The sequence below is a fragment of the Ambystoma mexicanum genome, chromosome 2q (assembly GCF_040938575.1).
Source record: "Ambystoma mexicanum isolate Mex_15411 chromosome 2q, UKY_AmexF1_1, whole genome shotgun sequence".
Taxonomy (NCBI): domain Eukaryota; kingdom Metazoa; phylum Chordata; class Amphibia; order Caudata; family Ambystomatidae; genus Ambystoma; species Ambystoma mexicanum.
Window position 1 is genome coordinate 464,031,867 of NC_090924.1, and position 22,588 is coordinate 464,054,454.

A 22,588-nucleotide genomic window follows, 5' to 3' on the forward strand; every position below is an offset into this window, starting at 1 on the left:
ACATGTAGCAGCTGTGGGAGAGGGGTGGGACAGTCACAGGTGTGGAGGAAGATGGTAAATGAAGTTAGATTGAGGGACTGACCTTCGAGAAATGTTAGATGATTCCATTGTATCAAAGTCCAAGTCCAGAACGTGAGTTCTCCTCAGGCTCCATATGCACGTTTGGGGAAGGCGCGTGGGGGAGGACCCACAGACCTGGCCAGGCAATGGACAGGGAAACAGACAGGGCCTTAGAAAGTGGGCCTTCAAATGATGGGGCTGGCTAAAGCCTGCCGGTCCCTGATAGGCCAATATAGCTTCCCCAGTGGCCAATGGACATGCAGGTAGGTAAACACTCAGCAAGCCTTCACAGCCCGACGAAGGCGGCTGCCATATCGGAAATGCTGCATCACAGTTAAAGAAAGGCACACAGGATTTGGAGATTTTGGGACACCAGACCAGGCCATTGAGTTGATGGGCACGGGAAGAACGCTGGAGGGCAGTGTGGCAAAAAATGCACAGTATTTTCAAGATTTCTTTTAATTTGTCTACTATTCTTTTTTTCTTTCAAAATCAGGTCACGCAAATTCTAATGACTCCTGAAGCCTCCTACATCTGTGCAGGGTGGAATGGGGGCAAGCACGACCTCCAAGCGTGCGATCAGACTGGGAGTAGGCAAGGAGCAGACATCCTCATGCTTCATGTGGTGAAGAGGCGGTAGGCCTAAAGCATGTCTCCGAGGAGGGTGTGTGCTTCCATGCAGATCTCCTTGGTCAACTGAAGGGTGCCCTCAACCACTCTGTTAAATCTTTCCAACAGACAGTTATGTCTAGGCCAGTACATGGTCATGGTCTCATGCTGCATGCCGGCATTGGCCAAGAAATCTTGGTCAGAACTGGACTCGAATTGTATTCAATTGAATGTCAAAATGACAGTGGGGAAACCCTCCTGCTGGAACACTCGGTGCAGGAAACGCAGCTTGTTGGCACTGTGTCATCGCAGGACTTCTCAAGTCAGGCTTCTTTGAGTGGTAATCAATCAACACAAAAACATAGCACAGATCAGGTTCTAACCAGGGAATCGTCTTGATATCTAAAGCCACCTTCTGGCTCTGGACATTCAGAATGGGAACCCGGCAGAGAGGTGCCTTGTGGTTAACTTGCACCCTGTTGCTTTGAGAGGACAGTAGGCAGAACTTTCCCTCATCCTCTAGCTCACCGTCTATGCTGCGCACCAGTACCATTCATGCACTCTGTGTATGGTAATGCTCCATTCTCAATGAACATGAAAGACAAATTTAAAGATGAGGGGGCATAGCCGCCTGAGATGCAGCACCCTTTCATCTGTATACAGGAGTTCACCAGCCAGGCTCATTTCTTCATGGACATTGCTGAATTACTGAGCAACCCCATGGCCCTCACAGGCCACCCACTACTGATTTACTGCTTGACTCTTTGCCACTCTGGGTCAGCCGCTGCCTCAAACCTCTAAGCATCATGGGTTATAGCAGACCCCATGGCCACCTGAGCAATCGCCACCCAAGTGTCCCCTTTTTCTAACTCAGACTCCAGAGAGCTGAAAGACAATTAATCTGCAACCACATTCTTGAATGCAGGGGTTAAATCGTATGGTAGTTCTAAACCTGGAGTGCCAGGGCCCACTGGCTAATGCTGGGCGAATATGAGGGCACTCCACTGATTGAAAGGGTGTGTACTAGGGGCTTGTGGTCGGTCTTCACATTGAAGGTTATGTCCCATAGGAAAAACTTGAATTCTTCGATGGGCCAGCGGCAGGCCAGACCTCTTTATCAAAGGTTCAGTAACTAACTCCTGCACCTTGGAAACTGCGGGAAGCGAACGCAACAACAACCTCATTCCCCTCCTGCCACTGTGTTGCAATGGCTTCAAGGCCCACATTGCATGCATCCCTAGTGAACATAGACCGGTTGCAGGGATTGAACAGGCCCAGGGTGGCGTCTTCTCCATTGTTATGATTAAAGAGGTTAAAAGCGGCAACAGGCACAGTTTGAAGCGAAGTTACTGATAAACTTGGAATAGTATTCTGCTGGACCAAGGCATGCATGGAGTGCTTCCTGGTCCCGCGACACGGACACGTCTTTCACTGCCTCAACTTGGCTCACCTTAGCCCAAATAGAAGTGGCGTTCAGTACATGCTGTCGATATGTCACTGAATGACAGGGTTCACGTTTGATCATCAAGCCAGCGCCTTTGAAGGTGCCAAGGACAAAGACAAGGGCGGCATCATAGAGCACCAGGTCAGGGGCGTAGACCAGAATGTCATCTTGTAAACATCTTATGTTATCTTGCCCTTGGAGTAGGTATTCTGTGACATACTGGAATACAGCTGCGGCCGATGCAAGCCTGAAAGGTATGCGCCTGCAGCAAAATGCACCATGAGGTCTGACAAATGAAGTAAGTGCAAGGAAGAAGGGGTGGGCCCTAGTGTGGAACACTCCCAGCGCTTCGCTCTGAAATAGGATGGATTGATTATTTTAGCAGCACTGTCCCAGGTATTTGGAGGCGGTGCCCTCACCTCCTCTTCTAAACAGTAGAAGGTATTGTCCCAGATCTGTGCGCTTCTTTTGGTAAGGATGAACATCCACACACTTGTTAAGGTGCAAACCATTTCGGTTTTTTATTCGTAAAACAGACATGTTGTCCATGAAGTAAGTGGTCTGGATTCAATGCACAGATCAATTTGATGATATGCACTAGACATGTTATGAGTGGAGAAAATGTGGCTCCTTCAAGTAGTGCCACCATTTTTGACATTCGGGGCAGATGGTACCTGCTGACGCATGTCTTCTCAGAGAGTGATTCGGGGACAAGAGAATGCACAGTCATACTCTGTTCTGCGACTCCTCTATTTCCAAAGAGGCGCAGCTGAAGATGCTATCAGCATAAACCTGGAATGTTAGGGTCTTGTAAAATGTCATAATCCCTCGAATCCACCATCAAATCCACCATCATATACAGCTCAGCATTACCGAATGGGTTTTCCAAAGGCACGGGCAACATTTGGTATGACCGAGGGCTTAGCGTTGAAGGATATCCGATTATGATAGTCAATCCCATGGCTAGCTGAATGCTGTGGATCCCACATCCATCTTGAAGAGAGCAAATGTTTGGGCTCAGCAAAATGACGCGATTATGAGAGATGGCGCAATCACCAAATGTGACAATTTCTTGCAGACGATTTGATTACATTTGGTACCAACGGGAGCTTGGGATGGTCCAACTAGAAAGAATGCCAGTCTCCACAAGAGCCCAAGGGTGGCTTGGAGTGTTTTTACAATCCCCAGATTGCTGCTACACCACGACAAAGAACTTTGCCAAATGCCCCAGTCAAAATGATAGAATGCTAGGTTGACGTGTTGACGTATCCATAAGGCAATGGAACTTCCGCCAATATCATCTATATGTTTGTCACCTACAATGGGCTCTGATACTAGTGGAATACAGATGCTGATGATCTTTCTAATATTCTGGGACAAGAATTGGTTGGGATACCGGGCACCATACCGGCTCAGCCCGGCATGCATAATGAAGGAATTAGGGGATGTGTACCGTTTCTACACAAACCAGTTATTTAAGCAAGATCACAATTGCAAAGTTTTGGAAGTACCCAGCGCTGCCTGCCCACTAAACAGGGAGCAGGGGGCCTTCTCCAGCATTATGTGGGACTAGAGGCAGAAGCAGGCATTCCAAGGGGATTTGTAAAGCTCTGGCTGTTACCTGCTTGATAATCCTCCCAAACTTCCTCACTCCAGACATCTGTCTCTTAGCTTCTTACACTTTTCATTTTGTCATATTTTTTTTCCTCTTGTTTCCATAATTTCCTTTGCTGTTCTTACTATTTCCTCTTGATGTTAAATGATTATTAAAAAAATGGATAGCAGTGAAAATTCCACATCTTATTTTTCATTTAACGGTCTATGCAAAGCTGTTCAACCTTTGGCTCTCCAGATGTTTCGGACTACGACTTCCATGATCACTCATCATTGGCCATGCTGGCTAGGGCTCATAGGAGTTGTATTTGAAAACAAATGGGAGAACCAAAGGTTGCAGAGTCTATAGCTTTATTGTACTGTATCATAAGCGCACCAAGACTTTTTTTTTTAAAACTTTTCTTTATTGGCAAGAAGTAGCAGCTAGCACATCACAAGTTACACCAAGCCAAAACACACAGTTCGCATTTAAATCATGAATGAAAAGCACAAATTCTACAGAGGGTCGCATATAATCTTAGCAGAGGTCAAATACAATAGAGGCATACATCATGTAGTACGCTCTGACCCCCGCTCAGGAGAAGGGGGCGATGACAACAGCTCCAGGTCCACTTTGCGGTTCAAGTAGCTACAAAACTCCGTCCATATGTTTTTAGGACGCGCATTACTGGGCAGCATGTTAATGTAGTCTTCTTCACAAGATTGCGTCCGCACCAAGACTTTTAAGGCATATTGATCAGTGACGGCAGCAGAGGTGACGATAACATACCCTGAGCTAGATCCTACAGCACAGGGAATGCCTTGCTGCTACTGGATCCATGGTGCAGGAATGTTCTCCCGAATCCCAGTCATTTTCTGCAGGCATGTAAGCAGGCACAGTAATCCAGGCGGGTTCCTGTGCCTTTTTACGCCCTAAGGAGAATCAAAGTGGAACTCTGCCATGCGTGCATGCGCACACGGCAGAGATTGTTAATGGTGGCCAAGTTGCTAGGCCTGGAAAAGATCAGGGGCTACATTAATGTCAGGACTGCTGGGAGTCGGGGCTAGCTAGTCTTTTGGTGGTAGCCCCCTGAGTTTCTGTCCGGGGCTACATCAAAAGACCCAGGGCTATACCCCCCTCCACCCCAGCTGTCCCTTGCAACGCCTCTGGTGGCCATGATGAAAAAACAAGGCGGGGCGATTACTCAGAATCCCCACCTCTCCACTTGCATCAGAAAACTGATGTAGGCAGTGACACTGTCAGATTCCCTGCACAGAGAAGTGCATGGAGCAGGTTTGCTGCTGGGTTTCTCGTTGTGTGTGGCAAATCTGAACCCCCCCCAACCCAAAAAAGTCCAGATGGAGCAACAACTGTGGAAACATACAGACCATCCTTAAAATGAGGGTGTAAGAATAAGGAAATCCCCGAACATTCGTACCTGTTATCAGAATGATGGGGCTACCGAAGCCCACTTTTAGTATTTTCTTGATGTGTCTGGCAAAAGGGTCATTAGGGTTGTTTAGAGAGTCAATATTCACACTAAAGGAGGTGCTGGTTATCACATCCATGCTGTATGCTCCAAAGATTCTGTGAAGACAAAGGGGGGGAGAACAATGGGTTTCCAAACTCTTTTGGCGACAAGAGCAACTTTTAATTATTTAATTATTAAGGCAATTCGAAAAGTGCCCACAATTGAATGCATGGGTCTCAGTTGTAGCTCACTGCCCTCAGCTCCAAATAATAAGGACCAAGACCATTGCAATCCGCCTCCTTCTTACATGGAGTTCTTCTTATTTATATACAATCACTGCATTGAAATAAAAATGCAAATTGCATGCAGGGGGCGGCCACCATCGTTTGCACTTACATGATGCTGGGTCCTCTGCTTCCAGATGTTAAACATGTGCATGCGAAGTGCTCTTTAAAGGTCAGTGGCGTGTCCAGGGAGTGGACTCGGGTGGCACGTGCTACCCCGGAATCTGATGGGCCCCCCCTATTATCCGAAACTATGAGCATCATCTGTGTGTGCGCTTGTACTTCACGCCACCCCTGCATACGTCCGTGCTCCACTTGGGCCGCCCCAGGCAAAGGCTGCTGGACATGCCACTGGTAATACGAAAAAAACAGGGCAAAATCGCCTTTACACTTCAGTTTCTCTGTCGGCATTGTAAAAAAGACAATTCTGCCAGGGACTGATGCATTGTAGCTTGCGTGCGTATACTAATGGATTCGCGTGGAATCCGCCTGCTCCTCAAAATCTCATGCAGGTGTGAATTGGGATCATCGTTCGGGTATTTATTGAGCGTGTAGGAGGAATACATGGTGCTCTTCCAAATCGGAGCGCAATGGAGAAGCAAACTCTGCTATGTGCTTCTGCTACGCCAGAAATGGCACAAAAATAAGCTACAGTGCAGGTGGCAAAAGCATTACGCCCCGCTATTGCACTTTCATTTTGATTGAACTCCGCTCATCTGAAAATGACCGTAAGGCTTTTTGTCATAGAGCGTGCGGCACACTCAGACGTTTACAGGGCTCTCTTTTCTTCTTTCTTGTTAATTGCAAACATATTAAATTATCGCTACAACTCCTGATATTCGAATTTAGTCAATTAAACTATGTATAACACTGATGAATATTCATTACAAGCATTGAAATTATTATTCTTACGTTTTATGCCACGGTACATCAATCAAAATTCCAAATGGGCTTATCCTTTAAATATTAGGTTGTCTAATGATGGCAATTAGAATCCCTCCAAAGAAGGTCAATTATCCTGTCGTAAAAATTGTAGGCCCTGGAGGGGCATGATTCAGCCACAGGGAATCAGAAACAAGCGAGGGTCTGCTTCGCCGCTAGCCGCGCACACAAACCCAACACAACCAGGAGTTCTTCGATAGTCATACTCACTCTTTCATCAAAACAGGCTCGTCTTTTTCAGATTTCTTTTTTATATTTTCCATCAAAATATCTCCATATCGTTTAATGATAGGAAACATCTGGAAAGATAAGAAAGAAAGGCTTCAGCACTTGATTAATTCATTAGGTTCACACCCTGCTAGATACATAGTACATTTATACCAGCTTATTAGCACACAGAGATCATTATTGACCACCTCTCAGCCAATCAGAATGTTCCTGAGGCAGTTAATTGCTACTGGTATCGACTGCATTCTGAACATTGGGCCTCATTACGAGTCCGGCGGTAGCCGTGCTGGAAAAACCGGCAGGCTGCCGGCGGACCGGTAATTCCATTCCACCTCCATGATTGCCGGAATCAACGGGGCATTACAACCCCGGTCACCTGGTAATTCTGGAGGCGGAATTCTGTTAAGCCCCATTCCCATGGAGTCCCGTAGGACTCCATGGGGATGGGGACCTTGGAAACACCGGCTCCGTCTACGACAGACATTTTTCCATGTCCTCTTGCAGGCAGGTGGTGTTACTCCCGCCAGGTCAGACCTGACGGGAGTGACACCTCCCGCCTGCAGGTCTCAGAATCAGCCGGTCCGGAAACAACGGTGGCGGCGGATTTAACACCACCGTTGTTTCCAGACCAGCTGACTTGTAATGAGGCCCATTGTGTCTTCAAAAGCAAACAATGACAACAGTACAATTTCCAAGATTCTTCAAGAAGACCGGTAATTCCATTCCACCTCCATGATTGCCGGAATCAACGGGGCATTACAACCCCGGTCACCTGGTAATTCTGGAGGCGGAATTCTGTTAAGCCCCATTCCCATGGAGTCCCGTAGGACTCCATGGGGATGGGGACCTTGGAAACACCGGCTCCGTCTACGACAGACATGTTTCCATGTCCTCTTGCAGGCAGGTGGTGTTACTCCCGCCAGGTCAGACCTGACGGGAGTGACACCTCCCGCCTGCAGGTCTCAGAATCAGCCGGTCCGGAAACAACGGTGGCGGCGTTGTTTCCAGACCAGCTGACTTGTAATGAGGCCCATTGTGTCTTCAAAAGCAAACAATGACAACAGTACAATTTCCAAGATTCTTCAAGAAGATACTTACTCTGTGGGGGAGCTTTTTTTGTTTCAACATCCTATGTTACAAGGGAAAACACTTTCGCTTTCTGACAGAGAAATCTTTTAATTTTACATGACCACTGTTGCATGCTCATGTCAAACCCGCTCTAATATAACCGATTTGGCATTTTGAATGCTTAGCTTATGAAGACAAACTGATTTAAATATTACAAAATAACAACACATTTAATTTCCTAGCTCAGTTTGCCTATTTACTTCACTCACTATTGAAGTAACAATTTTACTTCACCACAACATTGCAAAACCAATATTGCTACTACCCCCATGTAGGACTTTACCAAATAGTAAATTTACTATTCATCCTAATACCGAACAAGTGGCCTAAGTATTCGGCCAGAGCCGAAGAGTGAGCCTAATAGCAGTTCACTACTAGAAATGTATCAAAATATTCATAGAAATGTTCAGTTGGAAATATAAACATAGTTAAATTGAATTAATTGGTCCTGCAAAATAAAACGCATGGAAGGAACTCGATATAGATGTGCTATATAAAAAAAGAAATGTATTCAGAGTGCCACCCATCAATGAGTTATGCAGCGGTCATTTTGAACATATATAAACAGCATTACACAAGTGTGTAGGAAGATGCACACTGCCCCTAGAAGCAACAACAAACAAGCATTGGCAATGGTAACAAGTTTTGCTTTTGTGTAGGCATGGCAAAGGCACTTGCCAGGCACTGCCGTGGTATTAACTGGCTATTGATGGTGGCAGGTGCAAAATGTTGCAGCTACGTAGGCATATAAAGGCAGTGCATAACAAGCCCAAACTGTTGGCATTGCCAATGCTTGTTGTAACAGGCCTTCACTGGAGGACATGCATAGTGCTTATAAATAGATCACAGCTGTAACTAAGCTATAGAGGGGGAGTTTTATTATTGCTTCGGTAGGGAACGTGGGCTGTGTGCGAGTTTTCAGTCGAAAACGTTCCATCACAACTCCAATCATTTAAAAATATAGATATTAGAATAGGCATTGCTAATAACAAAGAAACAACTTAAAAAGTAATTTCCCAGTCTTTCCAAATCCATCCCTGCCTCATCAAGTAAAAGGTGAAGCGCACTTAGCGAAATAGCGTTCTGCGCTCAGAGTGCTGAGAGCATGTTTGTCTCTCCTTTTGTTGTGCAGGGAGTGCCCTGAAAGAGACATAATGAGCACTGCTGGTGGTAGAGAAAGGAGGACGGAGAGAGTGCTGTTTTCAGTGCTGTGCCAGCTCCTTCTACCTTTTGTGCGAAGCCCCTGCCTTTTCTTTGTCTATGTTGCACTCCCTTCTGGCTTAGCTCACTTTGGCTATTACCTTCCAATTTGCTTTCAAGAAGATGAGCGATTTATCCTGGCTGGTGAGAGAGGAGGAGTGGAATGGGGCTACGAGTTGTGCAAAGACACCAAAGGAAGTACAGTATAAACTGGTTCTCACCCCCCTGGGACTGGAAGAAATGCAGAACCGCTGCGGCGTTTCCTGGAGAGCTTCCAAACACATTTGTGCACCTTGCTTGCAAGAATGTGGGAAGTATGTACAGTAGTACAGTGTTCTTAGCCTCTAACATGAAACTAGAAAGGGTTCTTGGGGCGTAACATCATGTTTCGTTTAATAATGATAGGCTGTTCATTGTGCAACTTAATGCCACAGTGGCATGGCTTTGCACTGGTGTAAATATCAAATGACAGGACTCTAATTAGTAGTCCCCTGCCCAACCCAGACACATGAACAACTGAGCTGCCCACCTGGGATTTGCAGACATTCTTCCAGTTGTCCGCACCACTTGCTTTGACCGTGCAAGCTGCCTTCTTACCCCCAAGCAGGAGGCATCCTCACCAAGCCCCTAGGCTTGAAAGAACATTACAGATCTCATTCTTTACCGCTCATTTTTACTTTCCTACAATAATCTTGCAACCTAAAAAAAACCACACGCTGGAAACACAGTTGCAAGTGGCCATGCGTCCTAGCAACTGAATTTTGCTTTTGCTATTTTTTTTTTTTAAATTGTCTTTATTATTTTCGATAACCAACAATTAAGTAACATAACTTCAACAACTCCCTCCCCCTTCCCTCCCTAGGGACACGTGTGCTTTAGTACAGGGATTACATTATGCATTAAAGATATCTGCGATCTTGATGTTGTGTGGGCACCACTGTTCCATATAGTCTGATTGGAGATACTCCTGGACTCCGCCCCATTCCTTTGCAAACCTGTCTCTCGTTCCCTGGATTGTGTGTGTGATTTTTTCCATCGCCATCTGGGCCCAGACTCTTTGGAACCATGCGAAAATCAGCGGGGTGTCTTTTTTTTCCAACTATGGGCAATTGTCCATGCCGCTATAAGGAGGCCCATAAGACTTCTCCATTGTGCTTTATTATATCTTCTTGCCATGTCGTCTCTTATTCCACATAACCAGACACCCTCTCCTAATTGCCCCACATCTGGAAATATTTTGCCCATTTCTCCCTTAACTTCTTCCCAGAAAGGCCTAATTCCTTTGCAAGTCCACCAGATGTGTTTCCAGGTTCCCACCTCTCCGCATTCCCTCCAGCATAAGCTTGATGTTTTCGGGAACATAGTGTGGAGTCTCTCTGGGGTGTAGTGCCACTGTGTTACTATTTTTATCCACATTTCTCTTGTTTGAGCAGATCTGGTCATTTTTGGAATTAGAGTCCAGAGGTCCTCCCATTGTTTCCTTGTTGGTTCCCACCCCATAGTGCTGTTCCATTTAATCATATATGACCATTTAATTTCTTCATCCTGTGTATTTATAAAAGAATATGAAGTAGAAACCCATTTCTTTGCCCCTGAGCTCGTCGTAACATATTTCTCAAATGGGGTGAGAGTTCTCGTTGCTGCCTTTGTTATATCCGGGGATCTCAACCAATGTTTGAGTTGTTCGTGTCTGTATTTCTCCCTAGTGGAGCGTGCTGCGAGTGGGAGGCAGGCTTCATATGACCTAATTTCATTGTTGATGAACATTTCCCCAATTTTCGTTATTCCTTCCTCCTCCCAACAATCGTATGCCCCCTGCTCCATCCCCGGTGGGAACTGCAGGTTTCTACAAATGGGGGTGAAAGGGCCTAGCATGGTGGTCGTTATGCCCCTTCGAGTTTGCGTGTCCCACGCCTCCATCGTTGTTTTCATTATTTCACTTATGCCTATGTTGGGGTGTCTGTGCTGTTTCTGTTTCCATAGTAGTTCCACTAATGGGGTTCTTGCCACTGCTCTGTCCTGTGCTGCCCAAATCGGTTGTGGATCATCACCTAGCCACTCCCGTAGGACCTTTAACTGTGCCGCTTGATAGTATTTCTGGAAGTGAGGGAGCGCCAGGCCCCCCTCCCTGGTTGATGTGGACATGACTGCTCTAGCCATTCTTGGCGTTTTCCCCTTCCACACAAAGGCTGAGATTACCCGGGACAGTGTTTTAAAGAATAATCTGGGTACCCCTATCGGGAGGGCCTGGAAATAATAGAGAAGTTTTGGTAAGATGGTCATCTTTACCGCTTGGATCCTGCCCCACCACGAAATCAGCAAAGGGTTCCATCTCTCCATATCCCTACGAATGCTCGTGAGGAGCTGGGGGAAGTTTTTACTATAGATCTGTTCCACCCTGTGTGTAAGTGTAATTCCCAGATATTTGATGCCATCCTCTGCTATCTTGAGGTTTAGTGCCTTAGCTTCTTTGACAATCTCCCCCCTGTCTCCCGCCAAAATTAGAATTTCCGATTTATTTCTATTAATTTTTAAGCCTGAGATGGTCCCAAATGCTTCTAGCTCCCCCACCGCTGCCGCCAATGTTCGGCCCGGTTCTTCTAATGCAAGCAGCATATCATCAGCATATGCGGTTACCTTGTGTTGTATGCCTGCCATGTTTATCCCTTTAATATGTGTAGCTTCTCTTAATTTCAGAAGTAGGGGTTCTAAAAAGATAGCGTATAACAACGGGGAGAGCGGGCATCCCTGCTTTGTTCCACGGGCTATGTGTACCGTTTCCGTTACCTCCCCATTAACGGCCACTCTGCAAGTTGGGGCGATATAGTTCGCTCTTATTCTTGCAATGAAGTTCTCCCCAAAACCCATGGAGTGGAGTGTCTAAAAGAGCATGGACCACTCCACCCGATCAAAGGCTTTTTCCGCATCTACTGCGAGTAGGATAGCCGGGGTTTGCTTTATACCAATTTTTTCAACCAAATGAATTATCCTTCTTAGATTGTCGTGAGTTTGTCTTCCTGGGATAAAGCCCGACTGGTCCAGATGTATTAGTTTGGGGAGTGGAGGGGAGAGCCTGGTGGCTTGAATGTTCGTGTAGATTTTTGCATCGATGTTTATTAGGGAGATAGGTCTATATGAAGCTGGATATATAGGGTCCTTCCCAGGTTTGTGAAATACCAGGACCTTCGCCTCGTTCATTGTGGGGGTCACTGTGCCACTATCTTTAAATGAGTTTAGGAGCTTGGTCAGGACTGGAATCAGGAGATTCGCATATTTTTTATAAAAGGGGGCCGTGAAGCCATCCGGGCCTGGGGCTTTATTCATTGGGAGGTTATTTATTGCTTTTTTGACTTCCTCTTCTTTAATAGGTTCCTCCAAGGTCTGCCTGTCTGCTTCTGAGATTTGTGGGAAGGTGAGGGATTTCAGATATGTGTCCTGTGCGTCTGGCTGTGGGTGGTCAGTGGAATAGAGATCCTGATAGTATTCTCTGAACACTTCCTATATGTCTTGTGTGCGCGTGTGAAGTTCCCCTGTCGTGGCTGTGATGCATTTGATCGTGGTGTCTTTCTGTTTTGCGCGGAGTTGTCTCGCTAGCAACCTATCTGCTTTGTTTGCTTTTATGTAGTACCTTTGTTTTAGGTAGAGTAGGCTCCTTTCCGCACCTTTTGTGCGTAGCATCTCAAGTTGACCTTGGGTATGTCTAAGCGTCTTCTTCAGGTCTCTAGAGGGCTGTGCCACGATTTTCCCTTGTAGTTCTGTTATTGATCTTTCCAGTTCCTTTTCCCACGTAGCCCTCTGCTTCTCCTTTGTGATTTTCAGTGCCTTTATCTTCCCGCGGATCACCGCCTTAAACGCCTCTCAGACCGTACTCATAGAGACCTCCCCCGTGTCATTCTGAGTGAAATATTCTTCGATCATTTCCCTTATGGACTCCCCCGAAACCGGATCCCGGATAATGTCCTCCGGTAGCCTCCATTTCCACAGCCCTTGAGGCTTCACCGGGAGTTTTACCTCTAGCCACAGGGGTGCATGGTCTGAAAGTGCAATTGCCCCCTTTTCCAGCCCATGGATCTTGCCCATTAGCCCAACTGAAACCCAAAAATAGTCAATTCTCGACATAGTGTTATGTACATGTGAAAAGAATGTAAACCCTCTTTGCTCCCCCTTCAATTCCCTCCACACATCAATCAGGGCAAGTTGGTCCATCTGTTGTTTGAGGCGTTTTGACGGTGCCCCGTGACCGTGTGCACAACCCGTGCTCCTGTCCAGTTGTGGGTCCCATGCCATATTCGGGTCGCCCCCCAGAATCACCTCCCCCCTTGCGAAGGATTCAAGTTTTCCGAGGGTGTCTCTCAAAAAACCATCTTGTCCCACATTGGGCGCGTATACTGACGCGAGAGTGAGCCGCTACCCCTCCAATACCACGTTAGCAAAGACAAACCTTCCCTCCATATCTGCCATGGTGTCCTCCAGTTTAGCGTCCCTTCCATCCCTCCCTGCTATAAGGACCCCCGATCTTTTTTCAGTCGTGTTGGCCTGGGCCCAGATTTTATATCCCCTTATACGGATTTTCTGTTTGTCCTTTGTTCTTATGTGAGTTTCCTGTAGGAGCAGGAGGTCCGCCCCTTCCCTTTTGATGATTTTCTCCAACTTTACCCTTTTCGTGGGGTGGTTCATCCCCCTTATGTTATAAGATACTATGCAGATTTTCCCCATTCAATTAGGCATATGTTCATTGTGCTTGGCTTCCCTATCTTTGCCACTATGCTGATTTTGTGTCCCCCTTCTCCTTGTCCCTTTCCCCTGAACTCCCCCCCCCCCAACAGATAACCATAAACCAAACAATGTGCCCCAGAGCAGGGCAAGGGTCCCTAGTGTAGCGAGGGCGTTGCGCCCAGTGCTCCCTGCCCTTCAACCTCTCGGGGAAAGTTTTGGTGGGGGATCCTAAACCCCACATTACCGATTGTTCTTACCGGATTCCAAGCGTGGTGGCCCGTCCCGGGCCGCCGACTCTGTCTCTTAAGTAGCGGTCCTTATTCTCACCTTCCCCCTCGCTGTTGTCTTCCGTGGGTGCCTCAAGGATGTCCCCGGCATTCCTCTTCTCTGTCTCCGATCACAACATTTTCCTAAGGCCTTCTCTTCCCGTGTTTGGCCTTTTTTGTTTGATCGTTTCCCATCCTTTAGGTCTTCTCCTTTGCTCCCCGCTGGACCTTGCTTGTTCCGCTTCCTCCCCCTCATCCTGGAGCCCCATTATGTTGAAGCCCTCTTCCCAGGAGGTTACTCTTTGCTGTTTCCCCTCCCAGGTGAAGATCAGCCCAAATGGGAAGGTCCACTTGTACCGGATTTCCTTTGCCACCAGAGCCTTGACGAGTGGGGCCATGGCTCTTCTTTTTTGCAGTGTAATCAGGGCCAGGTCCTGGTAAAGTAGAATTTCTTGTCCATTCATCCTGATGTGATCCATTTCTCTGGCCTTCCTCAGTATCTGCTCTTTTTGTGGGTATGAGGATAGTGCCACCAAGACGTCTCGTGGTCTTTCCCCCGGTGCTCCGGTTCTTTTTGGTCCTACCCTGTGGACCCTGTCCACTCCGATTATATCTGTATCCGGGGCGTCCAGAATGTCTCTAAACACCTCCGTCACCGCATTCTTTAGATCTTTGTCCAGAACTGATTCTGCCATATTTTTGATGCGGATGTTGGATCGCCTGAAACGATTCTCCAAGTCCTCGCATTGTATCTCCAGGTTATGGGTAAGTCTCACCAGGTGTTCCTGGGTTTCGCTTACCTGCTGCGTTTCCTCTTCCACTCCCTGGACCGTTCTCTCCAATATGTCTGTTCTCTCCTCCAATTTCGCCACATCCACCCTGAGGTCCTGACCCGCCTGTTTCATGTCGTTTTTCATCGTCGTGAATTGTTCCTGAACTACCGACATGAATTTTTCTTGCAGATCCTGGAACCATGCTTGCATGTCATCCTTTGAGGGTGGGTGGTGTGGGTTCGTCTGCGACATGGCTTCGCCTTGTTGATTGTCCTGCGGCTTCCCTTTAGCTTGTGGCGTTTAGTCCGTTGACCATAATTGTAAAATGTTAGGTTCTTGCCTTGCGGACTGTGGGGTCTGTTGGGAGGCAGTGTTCTTGCTTTTTGCCCTTGACATGTTCCGTTAGCTTGCCTGGGCAGGCTTGGGCTCCTGAATTGCCCTTGCGATCTGTAATATGTTCCCTCTGAGGCCCTCACTCTGCTGTGCTGCTGGTGGTTCTCGATCTCTCCCGCCGGTGGAATTAGCGTCTGGTGGGGCCTGCCTGGATAGGCCCCACCCCCATGTGTGTTACTCCCTTTGTTCCCGTCGCGACAGCAATGGTCTCCATGCAGGTCTCACAGATTAGGTTGGGTCTCTCTCCTCCCTGTTTTTATGTCGCCCCAGTCTCTGGGCCTTATCCGCTTTATTAGCGCCTTTCTTACTGCCGCCGGGTTCGTATCTCCAGGCCCCTTCGCGGGGCACCGATTCTGCTGCTCCACACTCTTTGGGCGCCGTATCCCTTGTGTCGCCTCGCGTATTGTTGGGGGACCCGCGCTCCGAGTGTCCGGTGCCGGGTGTCTTCTATGGGGGGATAGTGTTCCCCTATGCTCTTCTGTGGGTTACCAGCTCGATGCCCCCTGCTTTACGAGGCTATTGGTCTCCGGCCGGCCCCGAGGAGTTCCCGGGCCTCAATCCCTCAGGCGCTGCGTTCGCCTCCGAGGAGATTCCCCGCCTGCGTTCCCTTCTCCGGCCACTTCTGTGCCGAGTGTGCACTTCCCCTGCTAGATGTGGATGCCTCCACTTATGCCGGTTGTATGCCCGGTACCTGGTGGCTCCCCTGGGGATGGGGCCGATGCGCCCGCTCCACGGTCCTCTGCAGCCGCCTCTTTTGTTTCTGTCCCCGGTGGGGGAGAGCCCCGGCGGTCCGCCTGGGGGAGGGTGCCCGTCCCAGCCGCAGCGCCTCCTCCTTCTCCTCGCTTGCGTGTGCGGCGAGGCCGCAGCTCGTCGCCAATGTTGATGCCGGCTCTGCTGGCGCGGTTCCCGATGGGGGATGGGCGATCGCCGTCGGTTCCCCGGCTTCCCCTGCTCCGTTTCTGCCCAGATTTCGTGTCTGAGGCTTCAGGGGGTGAGAGGGGGAGTGGGGTGATCCGCTCGGTGGATTTCCACGTACCGCTGCTTAGATGTGCTTATTTTGGCGGCCCGGCGAGAGCGCGGATTAAACGCGGCTCAGCACCCCGGCGGCCATCTTGGAATCTGCTTTTGCTATTTTAAGCCTTTTGGCCTACAATCCCCAGCATGCTTTGTCATTTTGGCTAAAACCCAAGACCTGGCTGGAGGCGGTACACACTTGACATCGGGCCACTTAGCTGCTGGGTTTGGAATGGGTGCATTTTTTAAAGCTGTAAAAATACCAAACTTGTCGAGGCTGCCGAAGCACGTGATTGTGGAGCACAGATGTTGCGAGTCTCTCTCTGGTGTGGAGGGAGTTCGAGTAACTTGGTTTTTCTTCATTAGCAAAAAAACTATAATTTGTAAGAAAGGGCGGTAATGAGAGATTGCACGACGATGGAGGCATTCGCATGAACATTATTAGGTCATCCATGGTCTGCAAATGGTGTTGGAATAAAAGGTGAGCGTTTTTTAATTTCGGGCACACAGCCAGTGAACAATGGCGTGCCCTGTAATCCTATGTCAAAGGCCTGGACAGCATTCACACGTTGAATATTATTATTGGACGCAGCTATTAGCGTATAGCTCACTGGGGAGCAACAATGTTGGATTTGTTACGTTCAGTTACAGCAGCCCTTTACATTTTCTCCAGTGGATCGGAAAGACAGGGGACAGTTTAGGGTTAGTGTGAAGGAACACACAACTAGCGGTGTAACTTCAGCTTCGAATAAGGATTCCAGTAAGTATTCGTCTGAAGCCGAATTGCTGATTTTCAGCGCAAATTCAGCCGAATACTTATTTGTAGCCAAAGCTCGGTCCACCCCTACCTCCATGTGCTAATAGACTTATAGACCTCGGCAGGGGTCATTATCGCATGGGAAAATGACACTTGCCTAGCTTATGGCCCTCGGATAAGGCTATATTAAGGTTGTATGTGCAATCTGCCACTAAATAAACAAGACAGGTTTCTAGGTAAGCATATGTCATGAAGTGATGGCACAGAGACTTGCGGGTGTTTTCTGAAGAAAAAAAATGATTCATTGTATGAAGGTGCCCACAGCCAGGGTATGAAGGCTGCAAGTTCATCCAAGTATAAACTTTTTAAACAAGGCAATTAGTGTGCTCTGAATGAGGGCCAACTATAATCCTAATGGAGCGGCTGTGAGAATAACTGAAGCATACTATGAAAAGCCTCCTGTTCATACACCATTAGGGATAAGGCCGGCAATTAGAAGAGTTTTTTCATAAAATTATCGCATTGGGTAGCAGAAGAAAAGTTTGGACTGACCTACAGGGGATAGCTAGAAGGATTGGCTCAACTGGATAGCGTGCGCTGGTTTTGTGGTACATAGAGGGCCAGTTTGATGGTGAGCTAGGGCACTGTGCAGCTGGTACTTTTGACCAATGTTATTGAACCAATGTGCATTAAAATTCACTATCTGCTACAAACCTTAGAAATAATGTGCCTCTGGGGCCTAATCAAGCAGTTAAGTAACAAATCGTGTTTTCAAAAGTGAATCACTTTTTTTTATCAACTTTATTTAATAATTATACAAAACATAATACAACTGAGTAACAACAGAATGGGAACAAGCAAAATATTACTCCATATACATCAGTGCAACAAAATGTAAATTACTTCTAAAGTAACAGCTATTCAAAACGAAATCCGAAAACATCCCCACCCTCCTATCTCATGGCAAGACGTGACAACACAAAACACAAAAAAATAAAGGACAAAACATACACCCCTACCAATCCCCAACCTCAATATCCACAAAATAAACCAAAGTCTACACCTCATCCAAATAAATCCCTGAATGACCCCCATCTCTCCTCGTACTCAGTTTCCCGATGTTGTCGAACTGCCTGAGTCTTCTCATACCAAGAGAGCGTCCGCATATCCGACACCCAGTTCTCGCACTTTATTGCGACGCAAACATATGTCTTATCCCAAAGCCGACTGCTTTAGTAAAGGGAACAGTCTGCTTGCACCAAGTGTTCATACCCTGTGGAGGATAGAGACAGCCACAATCTAAAGAAAATTGAATTGAGGACTGTACTGTCCATGGGGGAACTAAAAGTTGGCAACCCCTGAAAAAAGGGCTTAAGAATATTTTTGGAAAAACCCAGAACCCCAGAAAAGAAGCAAAATCGTGGGTCCAGTTTTGAATCCGTTTATGTGCTGGGAATAGGCTTTGTGATAATGGTTTGGATTTTAGTACAACATTTAACCTTTCCATAAGGATTAAGGGACGTTAACATCCAGAAGCAGTTATTGAGCCTTCCAGCCAATCAAGGAACTCGGAAGGGGAGCTATACCTCATGGTGCACCCTCTATTTAGGGTCTCCTCAGGAGCGAGAGGTCACCATCTTCCCTCCAGGGAAGGTAAGCCCTCACTTTCTAGGCTCTCCTCACTTTCTCACCATTTCATCCCCCCATGCACTCCTCTCCCCAGCCCAACTCTGGCCATGCTTACCTGTGACCGACACATCTCTAGCTAACAACAGGAACTTTTGCATTTACGAGCTCGACTCCCCACTGCAATGGCCGCCATGGAAAGGAAGAAGATCTACATGTACTTCTCTTTTCCCTAAGTCCATGGTGGCCATTTTGGTTTGTATTTTTTTTGTTTTTTTGTTATAGTTTAAGAACGGCAACCACAACATTTCACGGCTTAAAAAAACACTACTATAATACCCCGGAAAGCATGCTGGAGGGCTAATAGCAATAAACCCCTATGTGTGCAGGCATTACCAGTTAATGGACTGAGGTGCACGTTATGGCCCGCTTCGCTCAGGCTTGTAAATTAGCAGCAAGCATTACCTGACCAGTTAGTCCTACCCGTGTCAGGGTTTATTACTTACCTGTGTAACATTCATACCCTGGAAGGATATCGGTCCCTGCAAGACATATAAACACCATTTGCAAACCCAGTAGGTTTTGGCATTCATATGTCAAGTGCAGTCTGAAAAAGTCCACATTTTTTTATTTTTTTATTTTGTATTTGGTTTAATTAAACCTTTACAAAAATTACAACATAAAAACCAAAGTAACAAATACTTTTCCAAAGTTCATACATAGTGTGACATATAATTAAACAAAAATTCATATCGGAATCAATTGTCAACAAAAATAGAAAAAGAATAGCTTAAAAGAAGACATGTGTCGGTAAAGAGATAGAAATCTACTGGTATAACAAGCAAAAGCTCATAAGAATTCCTATGTAACTCCTAAGTAAAATAACTCACTGAGAGGATATATGAATACAATAACCTTAACACAAAACTTAATTTTTTAATAAAAAGACAATACAGACAGAAGCCCATGGTGGCAATAAAGCATTATAATCAAAGAAAAAGAAAAGAAGTCAAGGGAGGAGGCTTCCATCAAGGATCATACCCCCTTAGGTTATCCAAGACAATCAAACTTGAGGCCGTTAAGAATGCCGGCTAGAGCCAAACCTTATCGTGTGTTTTGCACCTTTAGACAACGATTCCAGACCAGATCTGTGGAATAAGTGGAATATGAATCCTTCAAAGAACCCAAAAAAAGAGTTCAAGTCACTTAGTTGTACACATTTCAAGATAAGGTGTTTGGCTGTTTCATGTTCTAGGTTGCAGAATCTACATAGGCTTTCCTCTACGTTTATTAGATTTCTTCTAAGTAGGATGTCCTTGGTAGGGAGGATATTCCATTGTATCCTCAGCAGCAGGCCACGATAATATCGATTTGGGAACAGGGTTAGAATTTTGGAGAGGGATCCTCTTTTCTTATGGTCCTGAGATAGTTCACTCATTGATTTATAGGAGTGGAAGGTTTCTCCTCTGGTGATCCAATTGTAATCTAGCAACTATTTTTTGGTTAGCATCGGGATCCGTCTCCATATTCCACCTTCTTTTTGGTTCAACTTGTGCATTGTTACATCAGAACACAATTCCAAACCATAAACCAGCTTAGGCACCATCTTCCTTTCAAAAAACATAAGAGCAGGTTTTATAGAGAATCTCCCATATTTACGGTTAATATCTTGTTTCCCAATAATTTGGCTTTGTGTGCAAGACTCCAACTGACCTCTGGCCCCCTTATATGCACCAACATGATAGCCCAGATATGTCACATTAGGGGAGATACCCACCCTACACCCCTCCAGGCTCCAGGTAGGACGCGAGTTCTTACGTTCTCCCTTCGCAAATGCAAGGATTTTATACTTGCTCGGGTTAATGACAAGGCCATTATCTATGGCATATTTCGCAAAGGTGGCGAGGAGACGCTGCAGGCCCACTCAGGTCGAATTGAACAACAAGAAGTTGTCCGCATAGGCCAGCCACACAATCTTACTTAGGCCCACTCTTGGAGCTACCAACCCCCCTTTAGTGAGGCACTCTGACACATCGGACAGCTACTGTTTAAAGATCCAGGGTGCCAGTACGCAGCCCTGTCTCACCCCACAATACGTTTGTAATCTAGCAGACATATCACCCTTCTGATTAAGCCTAACCCGTATGCCAGCAATCTTGTAAACACCTTTGACGAGGCTTAGAAGACCCCTTGGTAAGCCCCATAGGGCTAATTTATGCCACAATTTGTTGCGGTCAACGCAGTCAAAAGCTGCGGATAGGTCAACCGACACCATACAAGTAGTGCCCTTCTCCCTCCTCCATGCATCATCCTGGATGCATTTGACTACAATGCCATTGATGTTTGTGGAGTGGCCCATACAAAAGCCTGTTTGAAACATGCTTAGCGGATGGAATAGTTTTTCCCAATCTTCAAGGTGTGATAGTAGTAGTGCAGAAAAGATTTTGCAGTCTGCATCAATCAAAGAAATAGGCTTTGGATCTGACCTGCTACCACACACTGAAGATTGGGATAACATGGGCTGTAGTCCAAGATGGGGAGCAAATCCCAGTCATTAGAATGTCCTTGAATTCATAGAAGAGGAGGTTAGCCTATAGGTTAGGGTCTGACTTGAATGTATTATTGGTAGGGCCGTTAGGTCGCGGAGCACACAACCTTTTACATTTCGAATTAGCTATATAACTCTGTCAATCTCAAAGGTAAGCTCCCATTTATCTCTAATACCGTTGGCTGAGCGTTCTCTTCTGGCTCCCTCCCCCCAGGAGTCAACTTAGGCCCAAATCTATTACCACAATATTCTAGCCAGTCTTGTTCAGAGATCGGGTTTAATTGTGAAATGGCATGTGTGGTATCTTGGCCATTCACAATTGTCTAAAATGCCCCCACGTCCGCCTTATTTAATATCTCCAACATGAGTTCAGCATCTTGCTGTAGGTGTCAGTATTTTATACTTTTACAAAGGTTTTTATATTTTTGCTTGATCAATCTGATACTATTGTTCTGTAAGGCCTCTTCGAGTTTTAAGATCTTAAATCTACGCATCTCTTTTCTCATGTGGTTTTTTAGCCAAAGCCAATTCCTGATTGTAGCAATGGGTGTGCCGGGGATTAGGTATTGTTCTATTTGCTGGTTGACCGATGTCCCTAATAGCAGCATCGATCAGGGACGTAATCGCAGGAATGTTGAAGGTGTTTAACTTCCATTCCAGGGTAGATTTGTTAAGCTGGGCCTTTAGATTATGGTTTAAAGCCTCAATATTTCTGGTTGTCCATCTGACCGCATTTCCAGACATATTAGCTGCGACCTGTAGGTGTGGAATATATATCCTATTGGTTACAATCAGGTTAAAATGTGCTGTTAGAATTGCATGGTCACTGCAATCATTACTAGTGACCTTAAAGGAGGTACATCTATTCATTAGGAAATCATCAAGAAAGATATAGTCCAGCGTGGAGGAGCTATCACTGCACCGCCAGGTATGCCAGGCAGTTTCCCCAGATTGTTCTTTATCGGGGCCCATCAATGGAAGTAGGCCCACGTTTCCCAGCCCCACATACCAAGAAATACCCAGTTGTTTTGTTTTACGATGTACCCCTTAATGCCAGATCCATTGTGTCGTTTTCCCATGGAGAGTATCCGAACTTACAATCGGCATTCATGTCTCCGCCTACCAAAATTCTACCATTCTCATTTTGCAGTGCCCATTCAGTTATTACGTGGCACACAGTTGTTACAAACACTTCCAATGGTGACATTCCACTATGCCAGTAAATATAATTAATAGCCTCAGAGCACCATCACCAGATATAAGGTCTACCCCCAACGCCCCAAAAGGGAGACCCAACAGGACAGATCCAGTAAAACCCAGACAGTTACCCACGGCCGTCAGGAGCCCCCCTGCTGGCCTCCCCCCACACTCCGATTGGCCACCTGATCATAGATCCGATAGCCATCAAAGGTGGGGGTAGAGGTCATCCAAGTCTCCTGAAGACATACAACATTAGCCTTACGCAAATCAGGGCAGGCAGGGTTACCCATTAAATGTTGGCAACTTCTAGTGTTCCAGGACTTGAGACATAGCTC

The 22,588-nt window shown here is 46.5% G+C and overlaps 1 protein-coding gene across 1 annotated transcript in view; it reads right to left on the bottom strand.

Annotated features, from left to right (window-relative positions):
* LOC138569530 (cytochrome P450 3A29-like) overlaps nt 1–22,588 on the bottom strand; it is a 334,912-nt gene that overhangs the window by 98,518 nt on the left and 213,806 nt on the right. Inside the window, exons 6-7 of the mRNA XM_069647585.1 lie at nt 6,615–6,703; nt 5,146–5,294 (exon numbers count right to left, since the gene is read on the bottom strand). Coding sequence (XP_069503686.1) covers nt 5,146–5,294; nt 6,615–6,703 — 238 coding nt within the window. The remainder of the gene's footprint in view (nt 1–5,145; nt 5,295–6,614; nt 6,704–22,588) is intronic.